The 18,729-nt window shown below is 33.4% G+C and overlaps 1 protein-coding gene and 1 long non-coding RNA gene across 2 annotated transcripts in view; both read left to right on the top strand.

The window, feature by feature from the left end:
- PAPOLG (poly(A) polymerase gamma) overlaps positions 1 to 15,958 on the top strand; it is a 28,727-nt gene extending 12,769 nt beyond the window's left edge. Inside the window, exons 8-23 of the mRNA XM_011363922.2 lie at positions 1,472 to 1,561; positions 3,645 to 3,783; positions 4,420 to 4,492; positions 5,284 to 5,404; positions 5,747 to 5,831; positions 6,243 to 6,296; positions 7,892 to 8,011; positions 8,432 to 8,541; positions 10,017 to 10,138; positions 10,361 to 10,536; positions 10,937 to 11,025; positions 11,102 to 11,322; positions 11,828 to 11,893; positions 12,079 to 12,135; positions 13,854 to 13,948; positions 15,592 to 15,958. Of these exons, the coding sequence (XP_011362224.1) occupies positions 1,472 to 1,561; positions 3,645 to 3,783; positions 4,420 to 4,492; positions 5,284 to 5,404; positions 5,747 to 5,831; positions 6,243 to 6,296; positions 7,892 to 8,011; positions 8,432 to 8,541; positions 10,017 to 10,138; positions 10,361 to 10,536; positions 10,937 to 11,025; positions 11,102 to 11,322; positions 11,828 to 11,893; positions 12,079 to 12,135; positions 13,854 to 13,948; positions 15,592 to 15,604 (1,631 nt within the window). The 3' untranslated portion in view covers positions 15,605 to 15,958. The remainder of the gene's footprint in view (positions 1 to 1,471; positions 1,562 to 3,644; positions 3,784 to 4,419; positions 4,493 to 5,283; positions 5,405 to 5,746; positions 5,832 to 6,242; positions 6,297 to 7,891; positions 8,012 to 8,431; positions 8,542 to 10,016; positions 10,139 to 10,360; positions 10,537 to 10,936; positions 11,026 to 11,101; positions 11,323 to 11,827; positions 11,894 to 12,078; positions 12,136 to 13,853; positions 13,949 to 15,591) is intronic.
- LOC111742307 lies at positions 12,150 to 13,768 on the top strand. Its single transcript, XR_002781268.1, has 2 exons — positions 12,150 to 12,364; positions 12,404 to 13,768. It is a non-coding gene; the product is annotated as an uncharacterized LOC111742307 (long non-coding RNA).
- Positions 15,959 to 18,729: the final 2,771 nt, after the last annotated feature.

Here is an 18,729-nt window from a genome sequence, read left to right as displayed (position 1 = left end):
AATCTAAAACCATATCAATTACTTTTTTGTACTCTATTACATTAAGCTCCATTGGTCTGTCTTATTCTTTAAATGGCTTTTTTATCCATGCATGATTCCTTACTATCATGCCTTGGTCACTTGGAAGATACTGGTTTACAGAGTTATTTGGATCTTTTAAATGTTAACTCACATTTCATTATATAGTATCAAAAATAAATCACATTAATATCATCACCAATGTCATCAGAAAAGTCTTTAAGTATTGGAAAGATGTCCAAAATTCTAAATTTTTACTTAAGCCATTTCCCATTTGCTCCGAGAATACTCACCAGCAGCACTTGTGGCTGCAGCACTTATTTCACTATAACTTGCGGATTACAGTCCTAACCTTACTCCCAAAGTCTTTCACGAAGTATCTTGCTTTTATTATTATTTTCACATCGCTGTAGTAAATCTATAGTTTCTGGAAACAAATGACATTCTATTTATACCATTCTCTTTTTAGTAGTGGTATTTCTATTTACAAAATATAGTAATTCTCGATTGCTTAAAAATGTCAAGTCCTAGAAAACAGCATTCCTCCATGTGATATTAAATCAGTGCTGGCAGCGAGCTGCATTTTTTTTCCTAAATAAGAAAAGAGTTAAAATTTTATTACTGGGAACAAATTTTGTCATTTGTTTTCCTTGAAGTGAGAGCTCACTTTGTTCTGTTTTTTAGGAAATGGCTGCTAAACACTCAAGTATGAATAACCATAGTTTGTCAATCATTCTTTCAAGTAAAACTGGTATTCCTTGAAAAAAAAAAGCATATTCTTACCTCAAACATGTCCAGACATCCACACATATTCATTTCCTGTTTTCTAACTGAATGTGTGGTGGTAAAATAGATATTGTCTACTTAGAACAGTTTGTTGCCACAGCTTTGATTCACTGCTAAAGTAGCAGTTTTACTCACTACTGCTTTTGCACCATGAGTGCAAATGTTAACACAGTGAAACAGGCAAAAAAACCAAAAACAAAAACGAAAAGCCTTAGTATTATTATAAAAATAGGTTTAACCAAACAGATTCCAAGGGTCCACAGACCACACTTTGAGAACTATTGGTTTGTAGTATCTTTTGTTTAACTGAATCATTGTGTTTTGCTGTACTTCCAGGGTGCAACAGTAAATCACAGTATTTGTGGTATTGCATTAAAGCAGTAACACTTTTATAACTTGGGGGCATCTGATTAACAGTAAGTCAGATATGGAAGAAAGCAAGATAGGCAGACCCACTGTTTATTTTAATACTGGATTGCATTACTGGTGCCTTTGAATTCTTTAAGCAAAATTTCTCATATTAGTGCTAAATTTCAAATACATAGAGGAAATATACCATCACATTTTATCTTTGCTATTTTTAGCATTTGAGAGTTGAGGTTAGAAGGGCATTTGAATTAACTGGGTTTTATTGCATAACGAAAAATAAATGCTTTTTCTTTTTCAGGATGCAGAGTTACTGATGAAATTTTACATTTAGTGCCAAATAAAGAAACTTTCAGACTTACCCTAAGAGCAGTCAAATTGTGGGCAAAACGTAAGTATCTGAACTCTTCTATTTTATGTTTGCATTGTAAAATTATAATTTTCAGTTGCTAATGATAGAAGCATACATGGAAACTCCTGAGCCTGTATCTGATACTGGGGGATTAAGGGCCAATGAGTTTTGGAGAAGCTGCTGCTTTTTCAGGTACAATGGTTATGGTGCTCTAATGTGTGACTCTACTTCCTCTCCTCTTGGGTAAAAACTTAAAAGCCCCTGACTTTCCATCTTAGGTTTCAGCCAGGCAGTCAGAATAAGTTAGAACTTGAAGTGTAAAACCCTCACTGGTCTTTGATCTATGGACAAGATCGTCTTATCTTTATCTCCCCATCACCAACAAAGTTTATAGGAGGTGTTCAGTAAATTTATTAAAGGTAGAGCCTACAGTGATAGTTTTAACTTGCTTTTCTTTTTACATTATAACACTCCTTTAATAAAACTTGGAACTACAGTAGGTTATGTGTACGGGATATGGTTCATAAAAGGCCCACTCATGAGCTTGCACAGCATATTTTGTATTATTTGTAACTACATTTAAGTAATGCTACATTTCTGGCACCAGATCTTACATAGTCTAAAATAGAGTTCTCCAATAAACCTTCCTGTGATGATGGAAATTTTTCATATCCTTGCTGTCCAGTACAGGAACCATATGGCTACTGTGCACTTGAAATGTGCAACTGAGGAACTGAATTTTTAAATTTTATTTAATTTTAATTAAAATTAGCATCTAAAAGATATGTCACACAAAAACTTGTACACAAATATTCATAGCAGCATTATTCATAAGTCAAAAAGTAGAAACCACCAAATGTCCATAAACTGCTCACTAAACAAAAAGTGATATATCATAATGTATGTTATTTGGTAATGAAAAGGAAGTATTGATGCGTTATAATATATTTGAACATTGAAACTCTTTCTTATGTTGAGTGAAAGAAGCCAGTCAGAAAAGACCACAATTGTACAACCCCATTTATGTGAAATGTCCAGAATAGACAAATCTATAGAGACAAAGTTGATTAGTGGTCACTTAGGTCTGGGAGGTTTGGGGGGAACATAAGGGTGTGACTGTTAAAGGTTTCTTTTTGGGGTGATGAAAATGTTCCCAGAATTGATTCCAGTAATGGTTATACAACTCTGAATATACTAAAAACGACTGAATTTTGTACTTTAAGTAGATGAATCTTATAGTATGTGAATGATGTCTCAATAAAGCTGTTAAACTACCCCCCCCCAATAAAAAAAAATAGCCACATATGACTTGTGGCTACCATACTAGACACTGCGAATCTAAAAAGATCTTAAGCAAATAGAATTTATCCTTTGGCTCAGTTATCTTTCATAATCGGGATAAAGTAATTTTCATTGGGGGGGATATAAACAGTTTGTCTTAACTTACAGATTAAATTAAATACTATGTTTTGTTAATTCTTAGATGCATATTTTTCACATTTAAAATCTGAAATTGATACTCTATATTTTTTTCTCTTGCTTAATAGGACTTAAAATCATGCTATGTTGTCTAATTGAGAGCATTTTGGGTTTGATGAAATATGGTAATGCTTTTTTATAAATTGCTATAAGAAGCAAACCATATGAGAAATGAGTATTATCAGTAGTGTATTGTACTTTATAGAGAGGTATCTAAATTATGTGAAATACTGAAGTTAGTCCCCACCTTTACACTCGATTTTAAAATGCCCATGAATATGATTACTAATGAAATACTTATTCTTCTCTAACTTATAGACCCTCCAGATATCTTTCTTCCTTCTTTTCATTTCTCTTTCAACCATAGCTATTGAAAGGTGGGAGATTCCAATGTTATATCAGTAGAGCCCAGGTGGGCAGTCAGAACTGAGGCAGAGAACTGAGGTGTCTGTATTGGAGGGCAAAGCAGGGGATAAGGAGAGCAGCTAATAATTTACTAAGAACTCTGTGGGCCTAGTATTAAGGTCTGCTCATTGATTTTAAGGGAAGAGTTCTAAGCAACAATCTTAGGAGGCAGTATTTGTGGTTGAATGACATGGATAGTAGATCCTAACAATAATTAACAAATGTATTAATTTTCTAGGACGTGGCATATATTCCAACATGCTGGGATTCCTTGGTGGTGTCTCCTGGGCAATGCTGGTTGCAAGAACTTGCCAGTTATATCCAAATGCAGCAGCTTCTACTTTAGTTCATAAGTTCTTTTTAGTTTTTTCCAAGTGGTAAGTATTTATATGCATACTTTCACTATTTACTAACCTCCACCTATATGTAAATTTGCTTGGAAATTTAAGAGCTATGCATAGACTTTTTCTGTTTGTTGTCCTACATTCCTTTTTTAAGTTAAAATTTAAAAATATCAAAATTGGGGCAATGAGGGAACATTAGATGGCACATTCTTCTAGGGGTAACCTGTAAATGTGCTCCTTCAGCTTGAGAGAAGTTGCAATAGATTTGGTTCTGCCAACTACTCCCTATATAGAGGTTAAGATCTGCCTCCTATGTAAAATGGAGATAATCATAGCTACTACATGGATTTGTTAGTATTTTAAGTAAATAATAGCTGTTGCTGTTATTAAATTCAGTTAAATCCATGAAAGCAAATGAGAAAGGAAGGAAAAATTCAGATTTAAATTAGTTACAGCTAATGGGCAAAGCAGTATTTGCCCTTTCAGAGAATACTGCTTTAAAACAGCAACTTTTTCCTTTGTATACTTCCTTCCCTTTCCCATTTCTTTTTTTTTTTTTCAATACGAAATAACTAAAACATTTGCTGTATGAAAGTTGGAACAAAGTAATAATTTTAACAGTTCTTGAAGTGAGGTCCTATGTCAGTTAATTTGTTTTATTCTTGTTAGGGAATGGCCAAATCCTGTGCTACTGAAGCAACCAGAAGAAAGCAATTTGAATTTGCCTGTTTGGGATCCTCGGGTACGTGACTTCTTATAGAATTTTATTAAATCTTTTATGTAAAGGATAATTCTCTAAATTACAGTCTAGTGAAAGATAATTCCTCTTATGCCTGCTCATCTTCTTTCTGTGTATAGTCCTGTCCCTTCCTGTGCTGTGTTTTATGGTGTAGATGATGTGTATCTCCAATCATGATCCAAATGTTACATCAGTTAAAATTACCCATGTAAGACTAGATGTGGGTATGTCAACCAAAATATCATAATTCATTGTTAAAAACTGTCTTACAAGTAATTAGTTACTAATAATAAAATACTGAAGTATATAAAAGATATGTTTTGCAGTGTAATTTAAAGCAGATTCATGGTTCAAAGATAACATAACTCTCACTCACCTTGCATTTTAATTTGCTTGTAGAGTGAGTGCTCATTTCTCTGAGTAAATCTAAGGAAGTCATCCACTGAGTAGATGCAAAAAGAGGATTGAGAATCATTGTACTACATAATGCTTTTTGAGGCTATATGATACTGTATTTCCTTGGTTCTAGAAGACCATTGTTTATAAGATAGATATACCATCAATTTAACAGCTTTTCAGGGGAAAATAAACTTCTTCAGCGTTTCCTTTGACTTTGACTATCAGTCACATTTGACTTCAGAAATAAACGTAGGTGGGAAGGGGAAATGTACTTCTTAGAATTGAGGAAATGTAGTTTTAAATTTATATTTCATATTCTTCAGACTTTTGGGGAAATGAAGTGAGGACAACTGAAATAGGAGAATAGATCTATTATTCTGCTTCTAATTTCACAGGTAAATCCATCAGATAGGTATCATCTCATGCCCATAATCACCCCTGCCTACCCACAACAGAATTCTACGTATAATGTGTCCACATCAACTCGAACAGTAATGGTAGAAGAATTTAAACAAGGTAAACCTGTTGGTCCTATTGCCCTTTACATATTCCCACAAGTTTTTGGTTGACAGCAATTTTATTCTCTGCAATATTGCAGTTATGCCTATTATTTCCTAAAATTCTTTCAAATGTGTATTTTTTCAGTAAATGGTTTTCCAAAATATATGATAATATTAAGGCCAGAAATGGAGCCAGCCCAATCTGGTTGAAATTGATTTTTGTGTTCTGAAAAAGAACATAGTAAATATATATTTTTTACTCAAGAATTTGGTGGGATTAGTGGTTTGGGTGTAGGGTGAAATAGGGGCTGATAATACTATGGTCAGTGTTGAAAATCATTCCCTTCTTTTTAATTAGGTCTTGCAGTCACAGGTGAAATTCTTCAAGGGAAATCAGACTGGTCAAAACTACTTGAGCCACCAAATTTTTTTCAAAAGTACAGGTATTTGAAATTTTGCATTTTGTGTGTGTGTGTGTATGTGTGTTTAAAGAAGGAGAATGTTAAACTTACAAAGTTTATTATAATAGGTGACAGCTGTCACTTATATTTCAAGTGAGAAATCCTAAGATTTCTAGCAGAAATCCTAAGCGATGAGAGTTTCTGTATTCTAGTAGTACCTAACCCCCTGTTAGTGGTTTTTGGTTTTTTGCTTTTAGTGAATTGTTTTTAATTGCAGGGTCTGGAATTAATTTTGTGAAAATCAGAGCATGTTTTAATTTTCATAAACTGTGTGCCTGTATTAGCTTTTTTGTTCACTAGGAGGGAGAAAGAAAAAGCAATGATGAAAAAGCAGACACTAACAATGTTTCTGGCTTTTTTTTTTTTCTGATTATTGCTGAAAATTCTTCATAGACATTATATAGTATTGACTGCCAGCGCATCAACAGAAGAAAACCATCTAGAGTGGTAAGACTTATATTTCAAGTTCTCTACCTACTGTGTGGTGATAACATGTTTATATGTTGCTTTACCATTTATAAAACATTCTCCATTTTTTATTAAGTCTTATTGGTGACTGTTGCACATGACCATGGAGCATCAGTGTTTTAGAAATGCCATCATATTAATGGTTTCAGAATTCACACAATCAGAATTCACACAAGATAAGGATATATGTACAAGATCTTTGCCTTTCGTCATTTCTTAGAGTCAATTTAAATTATTCTGATACCTTGCCTCTTACTGAGTTTTCCATCCTTGCCATCATGTTTTTCCCATCAAACTTGAAGGAAAAGACATTTTATCCATTCTTTTAGGGGATGGTGGTATGAAAGGTTTTAGAATTTTAAGCTTCTGCCAACAGAGAAGAGAACTTTTGGTCTAGGAGTGGTGCATTCTTTCTAGTGCATCTAAATTTATTTCTTCTGCCTCTAATGTACTGACATCCCTAACTCCATCAGGCAGAAGCTTTTAGGCCACCAGAGATGGTTGCCCTTTCCTCAGGTCTGACTTCTGGAAAAGGAAAACAGAACCATCTTGTCTTATTTTTGCTTCAAGAATTTAATGCTTATTTCATTGATAATTAAAGGGACCCTGAAAGAAACCTTTCACTGCAACAGTATTTCATCTATCTAGACCAGGGGTCAGGAAACTATGGTCTAGGCCAAATCCAGTCTCCTGCCTGTTTTTATAAGTTTTATTTGAACATAGCCATACTCACTGATTTATGTATTGTCTACAGCTGTTTTCCAACTACAAGGCAGAATTTGAACAGTTGCAACAGAAATGGTGTGGTTTACAAAGCCTAAAATATTTATTATTTGGCCCTTTACAGAGTCTGTTGGCCAGCCTCTTATTTAGACAACACTGAGTTATTCGAATAACTCAGTGTTTGTATATCTGCTGTTGAAGCATGCAGTTATAATGTGTATGCTTTTTCAAGTGTTTAAAAAATGTAAAAATGTTCTTGTAGTTATTCTTTCTAATAAAATCAGTAAGTTATCATAACTGACAGCAGTCACATTTCTTAAGTGAAGTTGAAAAGTTGCAGAAATCTGATGAAACTTTCTATATTTTAGTAGCATCTCATCTGCTTTTAGTGAATTACTTTTTAAATGCCATAGCTAATATCAATTTTGTGAAAAACAGTGTATTTTATTAATTAAGTGCCAATTATTGGCCTTTGGATCACATTATTTAAGCATATCTTAGCCTTAAGGTTTAGACAAAATTTGAAAGTGCAAAAATATTTTTATTTTGAAAATGCAAAAAGATTTTGAACCAGATTAACCAACAGTTTTTGTTCATGCTCAATCATGAACAAACAGGCAGAGAATTTTGGATCAAGAATGCATTAAATAGATCAATTCTTTTTTAAAAAGATGGAGAAAACAGAAATTCACTAACTTGTCATTTACTTGAATGTTATTTTAAAGAGTTACTAATATATTCAGACTGAACTTTTAAATGAATATGTAAAGTATCATAGCTGATACACTGGTTTACTTGGAAGTAGCTTCCAAATTTAATATGGAAAAATCTTGTCCATTGTTTTATTTTAGGGTTGGATTAGTAGAATCTAAAATCCGAGTACTTGTTGGAAACTTGGAACGGAATGAATTTATTACACTTGCTCATGTAAATCCCCAGTCATTTCCAGGAAATAAGGAACATCATAAAGAGTAAGTTAATTATTTTTTAATATTACAATTCTTAAATAATGTTATTTGACATGCATTTTAAGATCATGTGTGAGACTGTCATTTAACAGGCATTGATGAGGGATGGTACATTATGTTTTTGACCTCAAGTAGTCATGCATTAAAACTAAGTACGTGTTTTGGTAGCCCAGAGACCTCAGGAAAAACCCAAATCACAATATTTGGAGCACCTTTAAGTATATATTTAGTAAGTCATTTTCGAAGCCATTTAATCCTCTTTATACACAGTATAACTTACCAGTGTTCTTGGTGTCAGTTTTAAGAATTTGGCAAAACACTGAAATTTTTATTTATGTTTCCATAGAGACCAAGTTTTAACAACTAAATAGTATCAGTAAAATTGTAAAAAATTAATAGAAATTCTTAAATTTTATTTTATAGCAACAATTATGTATCAATGTGGTTCCTTGGAATAATTTTTCGAAGAGTAGAAAATGCAGAAAGTGTTAACATAGACTTGACGTATGATATACAATCATTTACTGATACAGGTAAGACTTTGTCATCATAGAGCTATGGTTGTCACCCTTGGTTGTAATGCAGTTATCAGGTTCTACAATTGGTTAAATGAACACAGTACATCCATATTATGAAAATCTGTGCCGTTATTAAATAAAGGCATGATGAAACAATTTGCATGACATGAAGTAGGGGGGAAAATTGCAGAACAGTGTGTATAGTGTGTTACCATTTATATAAATAAGAAAGAACATGTGCATGTTTGCTTATAAATAGAATATTTCTGGAAGGATATATAGTTTTTAAAGAAACTGGCAGAACTGGTTGCTTCAAAGTCAAGAAACCAGGTATGTCTAGGGGCCAGGGGCAAAGAGACTTTACTGAATACTCTTGAACTCTTTAAATTTTATACCATGTGAATGTGTTATCTGTTCTAAAACAAAAGGAATACTGAAGAAACCCTACAGGTGATTCTTAATGTGCACAGCCAGGGTTTGTAATCACAGTCATAAAGATGACTTGATTTTTATTTTTTGCATGAAATAAATATCAGTCAACACATTAAATTCTTTTGAACTAGCCCTCACATTTATTATGAAAGTGCAGATTCCCGTGCATCACTTTAGAACTACTGAATCACACTCTAGGAGTGGAGCCAGAGAATCTGCAAATTGAACAAGCACTCCCGGCAATTCTTTTATAAGCACTCTGGAATGAAAACATAAATTTTTCCATTCTAATTTGGGCTCATTTTTCAAAAAGGAAGAGGTTGAGAAACTTTATTATATATTTATAAAATATTCTCCAGATAGATACTGAGGCCTCAAGAGATTAAATAATTTACCACATTTCATAGTACTTACTGTGCAATAGAAGCCTCCCATCCTGTCTTCAATAAGCTTATAATCTAATTGAGTATTCACAGTTAACATACATTAATTAAATATTAAATCAGTAAATGAAACTGATTTTCTAATAAGATATGAAAAGCACTGGGATGGGAATCTAGGGCTGCGTATATTCTGATCCTAGCACAGGTGTTTAAGGCTGTTGAGCCTCGTTTCCCCACCTGTACAATAAGGATGTACTTTTAGATGGTTTGCAACATCTGACATTCTACGATTGGTGTAGTAAAGGCAGCTTCATGGAGAGGGAGAACTTGAATCTTGGGTATTTAGTGTAAGATTAACTTAAACTTGGGCGAGTAATTATGAGAAGAGACTGCCTTTTGGGAAAAATAGCAGAAAACAAGATTTGGAATAAAACCTTTTGCATACATTTATTTTGTCAATGATGTGGTTATGGGAAACTCTTAGAAGTTGGACATAGAAAACTAGTTGGTGCTTGAATAGGATCGTGACCTGGTGAAGATGTTTTAGAAATATTAATCTGTAAGAAGGGTGTATGATTGTGTTTGTGTGGTGATGGGGAGTATGCATTTCAGAAAAGAAAATGGAACCCTTGGTTCAGAAAGATGTTTCCATTTAACATATTGACATCGTTACAGTGTACAGGCAGGCAAACAATATAAACATGCTAAAGGAGGGAATGAAAATTGAAGCAACTCATGTTAAAAAAAAACAACTTCATCACTATCTTCCAGCAGAGATTCTTCAAAAGAAGAAAAAGGTGAGTCTGTAATCTTACTCTCTAATATGGTTCCTGGAAACATTTGCATTCTTACAGCTCCCAAACCTATTGAGAAGAGGGGCGGTACAGACAATTCAGTCTAGGACCAAAATATCACCATCAGTAATCACAAAATAATTTGTTTTATATGTAGTTTAGAAATTAAAACGGTCATTATTCTCACTTGCTTTTTGAAATCCTAAAAGCTTTCCCTTCTTTCAGCAAAGTCTTTCTGATGTCAATCGAAGTTCAAGTGGACCGCAGTCCAAAAGATCATCTCTGGATGGCAGTTGTTTGGATAGCTCCAGAGACACTGATAACGGAACACCTTTTAATTCCCCAGGGTCTACAAACAAACCTTCCAAGCCTGATGTTCCGCCTTCAGGAGAAACAGAAAGGTCTGTATTTCAAAATTGCCCTATCAGCCTTCATTTTATTTGAGGATAACATAAACTTTTCTATATTTTTGTTAAATACCTTTTTTTAATTGTTAAATAATTTTATTTTACCAGTAGATAGTTTGTGCAGAAACACTGGACAGTTCGTGGTATTCCTGTGGGGCTTGGCCTAAGGTTTATTATGGATATGTGGGAATAGAGTAGTTCACGGCAGTGGACATTTTCTGTTTGATTTTTTTCTCTTAATTCTCACTGAATCCTCTGCCTTTTTCTCCCCTTTTCTTTCAGTGAAATATTAAAGTAGTAATACTTGAAAGAAATAATCCTAAATGTTAAAATAAGTGTCTTAAATAAGTAATGTTTAAATCATTTAATGATGATAATTTAACACTTTTAACAGGAATAATGCTGAGCTTGCTGCTGTAATTGTGGAAAAGCCACTGAGTGTCCTGCCAGCTCAAGGACTATCTATTCCAGTCATTGGTGCAAGTAAGTACCTAAACTTCTGTAAGTAATGATTCTACTACATATATATTTAATCACTAAAATCTTTTTTCCTTTTCAGAAGTTGACTCTGTGGTAAAAGCTGTATCACCCCCAGCTGTGTGCACCATTCCTACTGTAGTAGGACGAAATGTTATTCCTAGGATCACAACACCCCACAACCCTGCCCAGGGACAACCACATCTAAATGGGATGTCAAATATAACTAAGAATGTTATGTCCAAGAGATCCCATTCCCCATCCATAGATGGGTCTTCAAAGAGATTGAAAGACATAGAAAAGGTAAAGTTACAACTTTAGTGGTGATTCAGTAGTAGATCTTTGATTTTTTAGAAGTTAAAAGAGTACTAAAGAAACTCACAGTTCTCCATAGCTATCTTAGTGTTCTAGATTTTTTACCCTAACCTTAAAGGAACAACACTGATTGTTCATCCTAAATTCCAATTACTAATAAGTCTGAAAACTTGAATGATTGGTTTAAGTTTCTCCTTGACTTACACAGAAGTCATTATTGGGAACTAAATATTTATTGTGTTACACTGTTCAGATCCTTTGCCTCCAGTAGGGGGTGGTAAAACTATTTGTTATAAACTAAATTGAAAGATCACTCAAACTGTAGAAATTAAGCGTGGCAGTTGAATTCAATCTAATTTAAATTCTCTTCTATAATCAACCCATGTTTATAGGTAGTTTTGATACTAGCCTAATCACTAGTTCCTCAGTTTATATCGGTTTTGTATGCTTTTTATAGGTAATAATAGCAATCATTTTAATGTTTATATTTTAGTTTATTCGACTTGAATCAAAGTTTAAGGAATCGCGTGCTGCTGAAAACAGAAAAAGAAAATCAGTGGTAAATATATTAATAGTGTGCTTCAAAATACTTGTAGAGTCATGTATCAGAAAAAGTACTGTATTTGAAAGTGGATCAGCTTAGATCTGTCTGACAAGTTTTGGTATGTCTTATTTCATGTAGAAATAAGCGTTTGCATGTAGGAAAGAAAGGTTTCACTTGTATATAATTCTTCTATTTTTTAGGATGCCATTGGAGGAGAATGTATGCCTATTCCAACTATTGATACATCACGCAAAAAGGTAACCTATTCATAGGTAATATATATAGGTTAAAATTTGTAGTTAATGTACAAGAGCCTAGCACTGGGTGAAGGAAAAGGGTGATAAGATTTTGTCACTATCCTCGAAGATCAGCAGTATAATTGGAAGTGGAAATAGCAAAGTATATGATCCTAAATGTATGTACCTCAAGTAAAGACGGAGGAGTAGTTTAAGACTTCACAATTTATTCAAATTATGTTCAGCTTTTGTTTTTTATTTATCTTTAAAGAAGCAGTGTAGTGCTCAGGTTTTTTATTTATCTTTAAAGAAGCAGTGTAGTGCTCAGCACAGTAATTTCTTACCAACACTTGATAGTATATCTTTTTTTGTGCACCACTGCTTACTGTCAAACTTTAGATTTGCTAGTTAGGAACCATACTTATTAATATTTTGAAGGAACCAAATAACCAGTGTATATAGTAAGTACCTTTAAAACATGAGCTAAACAGCCCCTAAAGTTCAATTTAAAAATTTAATTTTCAAAGAATTACCATTGAAACTAATAATATGGTAAGATGATAAGCAGGTGCTCAAAATTCAGCCTAGTGTAAATCAAAGAAAGCCCTTCTTTGAGAGTTTATGCTGAGCAACGTACAAAATGGCTTTTCACTCCCAATTAAAGAATAAAGTGCTTCTCATCACAGTCAGCTGTCACCCTGCTAGGTTCCCCAGTATGTATTAGCCATTCTAAAGCAAAGTAGAATGTGTCCTCGTACTTTATATTAGTTGTAGAATTTGTAAAATTCCTTTTAACATAAGAGAGGGTTACAAAAAATATGAGTAATTACATGTGATAAGAAAACTTTTGAAATGGATATTAAAGTATGAAAGCATGAAATAACCTGTCTGGGTTTTGCTTTAAAATATTTCAAGTATAAAGGGTAAGGGCATAAACCAAATGTGGCAAAACGTTAATGTCTGAGTCTTGGTTGTAGCATCTAAGTCTTCATTGTCCTATTCTCTATTTTTATACATGTCTGAAATTTTGGATGTGGATATGATATAGATAATTGTTTAGCCAAGGTAACATGAGAGAATTAACTCTTGCAGTCATCTCATGACTAGAAGCTAATATACTGTTTCCATCACACAACTCTGTTTTAGGCGTCTGTCTTTGTCAATTTCTTAGACTCTGCCTTCATTATATAATAATCTTTAGTATCCTCAAAAGCCTTCGTATAGATGTCCCTGAATTTCAACTCACCGACGTTACCTAGCCTGACTACAAAGTCAGTTTTTCTGAACACTTAAGTATCTCCAGTGTTCTTCATGAATTTATTATAGAAACGAATTGAGGGATGTAACTGCATATCAAATTGTCCTCTGTAACACTTATTTTTCCCCCTCAGAGTTTCTTGTTAGTGACCAGGCTCTGCCTATTTCTCTTTAATATTGCCTGACTTTGAGGAAGACTCTCTTTATGCTTTTCTCAGTCCAGAACTGGCAACTGATTTAACAGAGTCCTCTTTCCTATACATACACTCACACTTCTACCCTTATCACTCTGTTTTTCACCTAAATTAAAAAAAAAAAAGTCCCCAAACAAGAAATGCCTGTGAACATTGAGAGAAAATATTCAACATGAGCTTGAAGTGTGTAGGAGCATCAAGGATTTGGAGAAAAACTCAATTTTATGACTCGCTTACTAGTTGAGCCTTATTTGCTTTTCCTTCTTTGTTTCTATTTTTTTCTAATAGAGACTACCCAGTAAAGAACTACCAGATGCATCATCCCCAGTTCCAGCGAATAACATCCGTGTCATCAAAAATTCCATTCGACTGACCCTTAATCGGTAAAAGCAGTGCCTCCTTACTTAAGTGAATATGCAATCATTTAGTGACACAGATGCAGCCACTTTTTTAAAAATAGAAGTGGCTGTCGTACATAAAATAAGGTGAAAGTTACAGTCATTGGCTTAACAACCTTGAAGTGGTTTTTGAACTCTCACACTTTGACCTGCAGATGCTGTAGCATTCTCTCATTGATTGCTACATACACTTCTCTGAGGATTACCTGCTATCAAATTGTCATCTATAATATTATGGCTTTGTGTTGGAGGTTTCACTGCCTTAACTTTTGATTCTTGTTTCTCTGTTATGGGAACCAGTTCTTGGCTCTTTGAACACTGATAAAACAAGTCCTGAACTTTTTTTTTTTTTTTGTCTTATGTTGTAATCATTGTACAGAACTGGAAAAGTTGAAAACAAAAAAAAAATCGTCTTGTAATTTTCCAAATGTTAACACATTTACTTTAGCTTTGAAGCCACTTTGTGAAACCAGAGATAAATGAATGTGAGGTATCTTTTCTGATTTCCTCATTTGTGTAGATGTACGTATTGTCTGTTCTGTTGACTTAAATTATTTTTTTCCAGATTGGTACATGGAATATTTTAATTTTTTTGTGCCTTTCTGTCCAATGTTGCATAGTTACCAGAGAGGATTAGTCCAGTGATTACATAAGAGTTGGGCACCATAAATTCTCTATATTTTGCCTCCCATGGAGGCCTTCAAAATGCATCTTTATTAAGAATCAAAATATAACCAGGATACTGAAAGTCAGTATATGAATGGTGAAATTGTTACATATCCTATCTCATGCCATTCTTGTTAGTTGATTGGTATTTTTTACTGAAGAGCAACTCATTCTAGCATCAACAATAAGATACCTTTTAAGTATGGCAAACTTGTATTTTTGAGGTGTAAAATTAAATTGGCATGACAATTCCTGACCATTACCTACCCTACAACTTCAGACATTTTCTTTACAAACTAGGCATGCAGAAATAAGCAGTGGGTTTTATTAAAACAAAGGCATTTTTGAATGACATTGTTACCAATCATTAATTGGCTCAGGACCTTTGTAATTTTTATTTAACTATGAGTTGTCTTTTTTTACACTGCTTTTTTCAATGCATTTCTTAATATTTTTTAAGTTTCATGAATGCATGCTCAGTTTATTAAAATCCATAACCATGTAATTCTTGTAATATGTTGATCCAGTGTTTTGTAAATGAAGTCGTATGTATTTTCAGAGTATTTTTGTATGTACTGTAAGATACCATCTTTTCAAAGAGAAAACTTTAAAACCTTTACTGTCTCTCTTTAGTCTAATTTTTTAAAATATGGATTATGCTTGAATTATTCTTAAAATGAAAATGTATAGACTGAACAGCCAGAAATGCTGGTATAACCTTCTTCAGCTTTCAGTGAGCATTTAGTAAGTCCAGTAGGAAAAATACAAAATGGCATATCTGAATAGTGCAGGGAAAACACTTGGTTGTGTGTTTTATAGGACTCATGGAACACCTTTTAGCCAATGGGGTAATAGCAGTCTATTTTCTCTTCTGAGCCCTGTACCATTGATTTGAAATTCTTGAGTTTTGATTGTCAGGGAGCAGTATCCTTCTCCTCCCACTCCTGTTCTATGACCCCCAGGTCTCTGAAATGAAAAGTCTAGTGTCTAACTTGTACAAAGGAAAACTACTTAGAAGAAGAGCAAGGAAAAGGTACAAAGGAAAACTACTTAGAAGAAGAGCAAGGAAAAGGTAATGTTTGTTCCATTATTCACTTTTTACATATCAGAAGACAAGGATGAAATCTCCCCAAGTTGTAGCTTTCTTGGCAAAGCTGTTCTCTTAGCTAACCCTTTTCCTTTATTCAGATATTTTGACATTTGTTCTACAAATATTCTATTCGAGCAAAGAAGAATGATTATGAAAGGACTGAATAACTGTCATCTGACTTCAGACTTTGAAAATTTCTTTAGTAAGGGATTTTATTAAATTTCATATGTATGATGTGTTTACATTTCTGTATTTAATATCTAGATATTATCCCCTTCTATTATCAGTCTTCAGAGTCTCTTTAAGAAATATATATATATATATATATATATATATATATATATATATATATATATATATATATATATATATATCTATATATATCTTTACCCTATTATATAAACAATCTTTGGGGTGACTAGAGGAGTTTTTCTTTAATAAGAAAACAATAGGCCTGACCTTTGTCCTATAGTATAATCATTTTTCTTGTTTTAAGGGTCTATTCAGCATGAGGTTAAGACAGCCAGTGGTTCATGTTAGACTCCTCAGAGATAGATAGCATTTTTCAACCTATTTGGTAACCTATTAAGATGGTGGGTTTGGTCAGAAATGAAGTGTTTTCTATCTGAACAGTAGGTAAAATGCTCAGTACATTCTGTTACCATTGTAGGAGCTCCCCACTGTGCTGGTTCCAAGTAAATAAAAGGGAAAGTATGGTCTGGGTTGCATGTATGTTCAGAACACTAAGTAGAGACATTTGATTTTAGGTGTGAAAACTATACCTAGAAATATATTTTTATAAAGTCAGATAACATATTCTTCATTATGTAGATACATATTCATTTTCACAAGGGAATTAAATTTTAATCTGCTCACTTTTTAGTGACTGGCTCTGAAAAATAGTATGTTATCAAAGGAAAACAATTATCTGCTAGTTTAACCTTAGGGACAATTTGAAAGACAGGGTACATGGCTTAAAACCTTGTAAAATTGGGGCAGGAGAATGAATTTTAAGAGACTATATTGGTGCTAACAATAAGAACAACTTTGTCTTAAGGCAGTGATTTAGTAACATTATTAAAATGTTTACCATAGCAGCAATGAAGTGAAGATGGGCAATGTTGAAATGGGCTAAACTTATTTTCCACTGTTTCACAGCTTTGAAATCTGAATTCCTAACTTGGGTATCATGGACCCTAGGAAATCCTTTGCAAATATATATAAGTAGTGATTAATAAACATTTTACTGAGGGGATTTCATAGCTTTCCTCATCTTCTCAAAATGGTCCATGACCCTAGAAAAAGGAGGGGTCCAGAATTGAATAATCCCAGATATTTGGGCATAAGATTTTTCTGTGGTATATTTCTGAAAATTAACTGTGGCTCTTAATTAGTAAAGTGGGCTGATGGAGGATGCTGGAACACCAAATTTCTAAGTTTCTTTATATATTTCAGATGAAACTTCATCAGTATTTAGAAAAACGCTTACCATTGGATTTATAAATATCCTCATGTTTAGAATCGTCAACAGGGTCAAACTTCAGTTTAATAAATTTCAACCTCAGATTGATTAGAATAGCTCAGAATGCCCATTAGCAATGATAAAAAGTAGAATTAATCATTAAACATCCTAATGCTTTGTTTTCAGCAGCATTAAAGTTCTCTTGTTCCTCCATGTTCAGACCAGAACAGACTGAACAGACCAATAAATAGAACTTTAGTTTAAAAAATATTTTTTATAAATAAAACTGTATGTGTCTTTCAATGATTAACTACCTATTAAATCTTCCAAAGCTTAGAATTTAGGTCATGATGATAGTGATAAGTAGTGCAGATGATGGAAGAAAATCAGTCTCAATAACGGTAACTATGGATTTTTAAAAAGAATTATACAAGGTCAGATCCTTCCCAAATTCCCTGTTTTTTTTCTGAAATAATTTTTGATATTTTATATTTGAAGTTAGTTAAACAGAAGATTATCATCAGACTTACTATAATTTTAAGCTGTTGCTACATTTTAGCAAAGACCCACGTAATTACCTTATAAAGTACTTAGGATATCTTTGAGGTAAATGGTGCTACATCACTCCACAGTGTTATATAAAATGAATACAGCTGCTTTTCCTTTCTAGGTAGCTGTTTGTATAGTTCATATTCATTTTTCCTGCCCTTTATTTGCATTGTCTTATTTCTTAGTTGTACACATGAGCCTCATTATTTGTCTGGAATAAGTAATCAAATAAACTTGCTTTGATAAATAGGTGTTGGTGATTGATATTATTCTGGAGTAACTTAAATGTACCAGACATCTTATTGTTCAAATTGACAGCCAAGTTGGTCATTTACCATTCAGACTATTTTTGGCAGATAACAGTATCCACTACCTGCTTAATATGAAAGTAAAACTTACACTCAATTTACCTCACAAGAATCACTTACTAAACATTTATTAACAAGCAGTAGTACAATAGCATCTGCCTCTAGTATTGAGTGCAAAATTCTGTCACCTATGGAGTCAACATCAGGTGACTAGAGTTGTCTTCTAATATTAGGCTCACAGAGGTACATTCAGCAATCATGCCTTTGGTACTGCCTACACAAGTACAAGTTACAGAGCTTGTTACAGTCTTGAATTGGAACAGTGACTTGTTTTTAGCCAGTCTACTAGTATCTTGAATACTAGTACTGAAATCACAAATAAGAACTTGTGTCTACATTAAGATTATTAGCAAGCCACTCATGGCACCAATGGAAACACATTTGACATTTATTAAGCTAATTAGCAAAGCTGCCTATATTGATCTATGGATAACAGAAGAACTCTTGTACTCACTTGTGAAGCATGCTCTTCCTGATTGGATTGCCAGCAGACCATCCCTGGGTGTGACTTTGTGATTAAGGCAACTCACTGCTCCTAGGATATAACACAATTTTCACACTATGCTGAAATGTTTTAAAGTAAATTAACATCATAACAGGTTCTTTGTGGATCCAAATGCATTAAAGTATT

The sequence above is a fragment of the Pteropus vampyrus genome, unplaced genomic scaffold, assembly GCF_000151845.1.
Source record: "Pteropus vampyrus isolate Shadow unplaced genomic scaffold, Pvam_2.0 Scaffold91, whole genome shotgun sequence".
Classification (NCBI taxonomy): domain Eukaryota; kingdom Metazoa; phylum Chordata; class Mammalia; order Chiroptera; family Pteropodidae; genus Pteropus; species Pteropus vampyrus.
This window is presented reverse-complemented; position numbering and strand designations above follow the sequence as displayed.